Below are 7500 nucleotides of genomic sequence, written 5' to 3'. Positions count from 1 at the left end.
CCCTTCATCTTTCTCTCCTTCCATCCCCTCTGCTTCTCCCTTTATATCTCTCTCTTTCTTTCTGTCCTCCCATCTTTCATCTGCTCTCTCTCTCTTTTTTTAATTGACTCTTTCTCTCTATATCTATCCTTTCCCTTCCTCTCTACCATTCTCTCCTAAAATACCGTTCTAACCATCTTACTCATCCATTCCACCTCTCTCCCTCTTCCGCTTCTCTCTTTCTTTCATTCCTTTCACTGATTCCTTCTATCTATCTCCATTCCTCCTGCTCTCAGCCTGAGAGTCTCCTCTCCTTTTCTCTCTTTCTCTCTATCTTTCTTTCCTCCATACTCTCCTCTTTTCTCTCGGCATCCTACTCATTCCTTCCCTCTCTCTCTCTCTCTATCTCTCTTTCCTCCATACTCCCCTCTCTTCTCTCGGCATCCTACTAATTCTTTCCTCTCTCTCCCTCAGCCTGAGGACTTCCTGACCATGCCCGTGCAGGCTCCTCCCACAGAGGAGGCGTCATCAGACGATGAGGACCTTGAGGAGGGGACTTCTGGCCAGGCCATCGACCTGCCCGATGAGAGAGGTGAGGCGCTAATTGTACCGCCTGGGTACTGATCTCTTAACGTCCTGTGGATCCACTGGAAAGACATTTGTGTCAGATCAACCTCAAAGTCTAACAATTCTTGAACTCAAAGTCCTTTTCAGACCAATTTAGTGTATTGAAATATTATATATCCCTGTTTGTGTAAGTTGAGGATACTCATCAAGAAGCTGAAGGCATTTTGACACTGGCATCCCCTGTAAGCACCCATTTTAATGTAGAATTAAACATTTTAAACGTCTCAGCCATCATGCTCCTGTGCCTTGTTGGCAGTGAAAGCAGCTGGAGCTATACATGTGTCCAGCAGGGGGCAGTAAAGCCCTTTGTTCCTGGTGTAAAATTGCTGAGGCATGGTTATGTCTGAGTCCTTGGCGGATACTCTTTTTTTGCTTTGGAAGGTTCCTAACTGAGTGAAATGATCTAGAAGTGGCAGCCATGATAAGGGCTGGTTGAAATCTCTAATTGCTTAGGAAAGGTGCTTCAGTGCTTCATTTCGTATCTCCTTTATCATAGGGTACACTTGAGCATCTTTTAGGAATGGAAAGGAGATAGAACCGCCCCGCAATTCCTTGCAGCAGCAACAACAACAACCCAATTAACAACCGATCAACGTGACCCACATCAATAACATCCGCCTTCGCATAATTAGTAGCCTTGTGTTAGTGCGGTTGGGTTGTCTTAGCACTGCGGTTGTCTTGTCCTAAGTCCTTATGAATTCTACTTTATGTCTTTCCTTGATCTCATGATGTCTCATGCCGAGGTCAATGAACAGTGGTTAGAAAAGGACAATAGGACAGACTATCCTTCTGAAGCCCTTGTTTATCAAGACTTGGCCTTTTATAGCCATTGAATGGCCATGTTACTGTAAGCCTCCTAACTGCATTTGGAGTCGAGCCTTCATCTGTTTCCAAAGATGCAAACAAACTCATTTTTTCACTATTATATTTAGATGGGCCTGAGTCATTTAGACTGTATTACTACCACAAAGGGACAAAAGCCCAGGGCATTGGGCTTGGTATTTATTTGGAAACAGACTGTTGTTCAAGCATGCCTAAAAATATGTTCCCAACTGCCAGAGTGTGTATTAAGGACTCTGTTGTCTTCACACAGCCACAGAGCACACTGCCAGAGTGGACACGGTTCACAGGGAAACCAGTGTAAGTAGGAGTGTGTGTGTGTGTGTGTGTGTGTGTGTGTGTGTGTGTGTGTGTGTGTGTGTGTGTGTGTGTGTGTGTGTGTGTGTGTGTGTGTGTGTGTGTGTGTGTGTGTGTGTGTGTGTGTGTGTGTGTGTGTGTGTGTGTGTGTGTGTGTGTGTGTGTGTGTGTGTGTGTGTATGTATTGCCCTTTATCTTCATGCATGCTCAAGCATATGTATTTGTTTTGCCAGTCACCCTATGTGTGACTGTGTAAAGGTATGTGTGTGTGCACGTGTGTGTTTTGCAGTACTTTGAAGTCTTTCTGCATGTGTGTGTTTTCCTTTATTTGCATTGTTATCTCCAATGATAAGTCCACTCCTGGGATCATTAAAAGTCTCATGTCTCCTGCAGCTGAACCCTGGGCTGAAAGGAGAGAAGGGGGACGCAGGCTCCGCAGGCCCTCCCGGGCCCCCAGGGCCCCCCGGCAGGTCCAGCCCAGCATCAGGCACCAGCTCCGGGGGAGGAGAACCCGGCCCCAGAGGGCCCCAAGGACCTTCAGGAACCCCTGGAGCTCCTGGCAAAGAGGGAGAGCCTGTGAGTGTTTATACCGTACTCCACAAAACTGCCACATCCAGAACAGCACCCCAACAGAACACCCCAAGACTGCAGTGTGTGTGTGTGTGTGTATGTGTACGATGTGTGTTGTCACCCTACTCCATACAGTCCCACCCAGAGCAGTTCCCCCAAGTGTTTGCCACCATCAAACACACAGATAATGTCAGAACTCTTGCCATCGTAATTGCAGCTAATTGTCCCCTGTTTGTAATGACGTGTTTTGCCAAACGCTTTCAAGCTGAAGCATTATGGCTCAATTTACCCCTCTGACACCATTAAGGAGGTGTTGCCCTCATAAACCCCCGCTGGGGCAGTAAATCCCATGTGTTTGAGGTCCCGCGTGCCTGGCTGTGGCCAGACTCTGCCGTTTTGGCACCTCCTCAGCTTGCTGACCAGTCCCATTCCGATTGGTCGTGTTGCAATGCGCCGTCATGCCGCGCCACACAGCCCCTTCGTAAACAGAGAGAGGCCTTGGCAGGCAGCGAGTCTTTTCTTCCCGTCTCTCTCTCAGGAGCGAGAGAGAGAGAGGATGGCTTTCTTCGGAGCGGTTTGGCTCCAGACACGCAGCCTCTCACTCATCCATCTGTAGAGCGGTGTCATTGACATTGTTTTCCCCACAGCTGCGGTGTCTGCCAGAGAAAAGGCAGCGTTCTGACCGTGCCAGGGATCAATGACTCCTCAGCTCTGGTCACGGTGTCCTGAGTGAAAATGTTGAAATGATTGTTATTGTGGTTTTATGTGGCTAAAATGGCACAAAAGCTGAAGTTTACGAGCTGAAGTTCAAAATGGGATAGTTCTTTAAAAAGGACATGTAGAGCTCTCATACAGCATCATGACTCAGGTGCAACAGTCACGTCCTGGCAGCAACAGGCTGAGAGGATATGGGACACAGGGTCGAAACTTAGATAGCTGTCTTGATCCTTGATCTCTTGTTGGACAGGTGTCTGACGAGACACGTCCTTTCGGGGGAAGGTATCTCAAAAACCGTTGATTTCGAACAGTCTATTAAGATGGCATAATTACATAGTACACTGTTTATTTCTCGGTAAATAAAATTAAAAAAAAGCAAAAAAAGCAAAGAAACTTAGATCGGTGAATACTTTTGTGGGACTTCGGCGATTTCATCCGGCATCTTTTTTTTATTTGTCTCTGGTTAGGGAGATGGCGCACAGATTTATGGGTAATAGGCAGCATCAAGGCTGCTCCTATGCTCTCTTGAAAAATGACCGTTATGTGACGATTTCAAGGTATGTTATAAAAGCGTAAGAGAAAGATTAAGAGTTTTCGAACAATCCTTCCTTCCTTAGAAGGAAGGAAGGAAGGAAGGAGGGACGCATTTTAAGAGTTTTCGAACAGGGCCAGGGGGTCACCATCGCCACTCCACCCCTGGGGTCCTAAATCAGAACTTTCTCCATTGTTTTGAAATGACAGCAGCTGGTACCTAACTTTGTAAAACTAGAGTTTAGAACACATGCTTCTTAGCGCTCTACTCCAGCCAGTCTTGACCTGAATGAGGTTTCCCTTTATCTTCCAGGGTGTGCAAGGCAGAGACGGCAGCCCTGTAAGTATGATGCAACCAGTCCGAATTCAGTCTTCCTTATTACTCACCTGTCAGTGGTCACCTGTTATTCTTCACCTGACTCATCTTGTCTCTATATTTGTCTGTGGACATCTATGGCTCACTCAGTAGCCTCTTTCACTCTTTCTCTGTTCCTCACTCTCACTCTGTCTATCATTTTCCTTCTCTCCCTCTTTCTGTCTATGTTTCTCTCACCCCTTCTGTGTGTCTGTGTGTGTGTGTCTCTCTCCCACTAACCCCCCCCCCCCCCCCCTCACCCCCACCCCTACTCATCTCTCCCTACATCTCTCTCCCTCTCTCTCTCTCCATCTCTCCTTCTTTCTCCCTCTGTCTCCATCTCGCCCTCTCCCTCCCTCCCTCTCTCCATACTCAGCATTGCCTCACCCATCTCTACCCCTCCGCTCGATTAGATCTCTGCCAGTCTCCCACAGAGACGTAATGGAGCCCTGCCAAACAGCAGAGATGGAAATGAGATGGAAATGCTCTTTTTCTCTCATAAGCTCTCTGAGTCGGAGTGCACGCAGGGCCATTAGCGATGAGCCCGGGCTGGCTGATTGGGTTACACCACAGACTTACTTCACCAAAGAGAGAGGGGAGGATGATGGTGTGTGTGTGTGTGTGTGTGTGTGTGTGTGTGTGTGTTACGGGGTTGATCACAGCGGTGGTCCCAGTCTTTCATCTGTACACCCCGCTGCGATTGGGTGATGCTAGCACCTGCACACCTGTGCGTCTGATTAAACTGAAGCCAGGGTTATGACCCCGTCCACATTTAGAGAGGGTGCCTCCACACATGTGGGGTGCATATGTGGCCTGAGCAGTATGTGTGTGTGTGTGTGTGTGTGTGTGTGTGTGTGTGTGTGTGTGTGTGTGTGTGTGTGTGTGTGTGTGTGTGTGTGTGTGTGCATGTGTGTGTGCATGTGTGTATGCGTGTGTCTCAATGTGTGAGTGAGGCGGGGAGGGAGACAGGAGGAGTGGAGGGGGGGCAGGGAGGCTGTGGCCCATACTGCACTGCACACTAATTCAGACAAACCCAGAGCTGAGGTCTGGCTGTAGACTGGCTCATATGCATCTCATTTTCCTCATTTCTCTCCCCGCAGGGACAGGCTGGTCCTCAGGGATTCCCAGGCCTCCCAGGAGATGCAGGACCCACAGGAGAGAAGGTGCTGCCCACACACACCTCCAACCTACTGTTCTACACTGCTTTTTTAATGTTGTTGATATCAGTATTGATGTTGATGATAATATTAAAATTGTCATTGATATTGATGTTGATGTTAATATTAAAATTGCCATTGATATTGATCAGATATTGCTAGAATGGAAATAAAGTGATATTTTCTGTTTTCATTAACCTTTCAACTGCTGTTTCAAGGGATGTATTGCGTGTATTGCAGCTAAGGTCACGTATGAAATGGCTGACCAGTGATTCTGCTCCCTTAGGGTGACCCTGGTGTGGGACTGCCTGGCCCCCCCGGACCTCCTGGACCCCCAGGAAAGTCAACATCCCCCAGATACATGGTATGCTCTAATACTATGCTCTAACTAACTACACCGTAACTAACTATAACTAGAGCTGTCACTCTGACTGATGCTCTAACTATAACTATACCATAACTAACTGTAACTAGAGTTGTCACTCTGATGCTCAAAATGCAATGAAACGCAGGCGTCATGACCTCACAACGGTCAGGTGTCCTTCCCAGTAGGATAGGGGGCGGTAGGGAGATATACAGGGACTGTAGCACCATCAGTGACGCACAGATGAATGATACTGTGGGTGTAGCTATAAAGATATTGCTGGTCCACTGCATGTCCTTCAAACACATGCATACAGATGGCACCATATGGTACCCTATGATATGATGCTATTAGATGAGGACACCATAATAACAGCAGTCAGTGTATTGTATCATATCATGGAAGCCTGATAGGGTAATTGATATAGTATGTATTAATGTTTCCTCTGTTTTGCAGGATGGCCTTGATGGCTCTGGGTTCGAGGACTTTGACAGCGACACGGAGGTGGTCAGAGTAAGGGCTTCCCCTTGACATATAAACCTGTAGCATCCGCAAACTCAGATTGAACTTGAACTCACTGGTGCACAAGGCCTCTGGAGGGGGTGCCATGTCAAGTATGGCGCCAGATTTGGAATCTCATGAATGAAACGATAGCCTGCCTGTTGTTCTGTATAGCATGCAGGAATGCGCCAGTGTATTGAGCACATGGCGTTTGTATTTATGTACTTTTGTCTTCTCAAGGGCCCTGCTGGACCTCCAGGGCCCCCAGGAAACCCTGGCCCCCCTGGCCCATCTCAGGCCCTCCTACCTGGGCAGCCAGGGCTAAAGGGAGCCCCTGGGACGGATGGAAAGGATGGGGAGATGGGTACACCTGGCCTACCTGTGAGTACCCCTCTCTGCAGTAGTATCGATGTATAACACTAGACTAGACACTAGACTAGAACTATGTATTGTCCATATATAAAGCACACTTTCTGGGGAAAGAAAGAGTGATTACCAAAAGCTGCTCTATAATGTATTCTCTCCACGATCTTGTGAGGGTTTGCTGTGATTATTGCGGCCAGCTGTGTTTCTATGCAGAAATATTGCGATAATAAGAGAAAATTGCAGCCCACAACGGCAATTGTGGGAAATCTATCAATTTGCATGAATTTGTGAAAATGCAAGATCACGAAATCCTGGAGGGACTGATAAAGTGTCTGATCAGGAGAAGCTGACAACAAGGGAAGTATCCAGGAAAAAAAGTCCACAGTGGACCCCGGTACTCAAGGCAGTCAAAGAGGCATCAGCCAGAAGAGGATGGATAGGTCATTTGTTACAGCACGGCTAGATCAGTATGAGAGCCAATACCTTTTGACCTGCAACAGGTTTTCATCAGGGCATGTGACACTTTCTAGTGTAATTTCACCGTATAAATCACACTCTTTAAAGTGACATCCATGTGCATAACCAGCAACCGTAATCAGCACCAGGGTATGTCCGTGTTTCGTGTTGTTAAGTGAATGTGGTTAATCATTTTTCATTTGGCTTCTTCCCGTGGGAGTTAAATATGAAGTAGTCAGGGCTGCTTGGGATAACACTGGAATAATACTGGAATAATGCAAACAAACTATCACGGGGAGAGGGTCACGACACCTGGACTACATGTGCAGATTTATTACAAACAGCAGAAATGGCTAATGACATGTCCGACCTGTGTGTAACCTCTGAGGGGTAGCAGGTGTGTGAGCAGAATTTAGTTTCTGTGATTTATATTAGCAGTGAACCAAACTGCTCAGGCTGTTGAGAACAGATGCAGACAAACATATGCACACATACAATCACATACATACACACACACACACACACACACACATACACACACACACACACACACATACACACACACACATTTACTGGATCACCAACAAAGGCTATGTTGACAAGTCGGCGGGGTCAGAATCATTGTGAAGAGTAATGAACCACATCCTGGCTTTAAGACCGGGATTAGTCTGCTGTTTGCACAGGATATTACACTGCAGAAAACCCCTCTTAGGCTGTTGATCTACTGGATTAAGCAGTGT

General features: G+C 47.1%; 1 protein-coding gene across 3 annotated transcripts in view; it reads left to right on the top strand.

The window, feature by feature from the left end:
* The window catches only part of col15a1a (collagen, type XV, alpha 1a), a 93797-nt gene that overhangs the window by 49917 nt on the left and 36380 nt on the right, over positions 1-7500 (top strand). For all 3 annotated transcript variants that reach the window (XM_031584379.2, XM_031584377.2, XM_031584378.1), the window contains 8 exons: positions 454-571; positions 1700-1746; positions 2137-2319; positions 3875-3901; positions 5017-5079; positions 5360-5437; positions 5894-5950; positions 6179-6319. In XM_031584379.2, the coding sequence (XP_031440239.1) occupies positions 454-571; positions 1700-1746; positions 2137-2319; positions 3875-3901; positions 5017-5079; positions 5360-5437; positions 5894-5950; positions 6179-6319 (714 nt within the window). The remainder of the gene's footprint in view (positions 1-453; positions 572-1699; positions 1747-2136; positions 2320-3874; positions 3902-5016; positions 5080-5359; positions 5438-5893; positions 5951-6178; positions 6320-7500) is intronic.

Source organism: Clupea harengus, chromosome 17, assembly GCF_900700415.2.
Source record: "Clupea harengus chromosome 17, Ch_v2.0.2, whole genome shotgun sequence".
Lineage (NCBI taxonomy): Eukaryota > Metazoa > Chordata > Actinopteri > Clupeiformes > Clupeidae > Clupea > Clupea harengus.
This window is presented reverse-complemented; position numbering and strand designations above follow the sequence as displayed.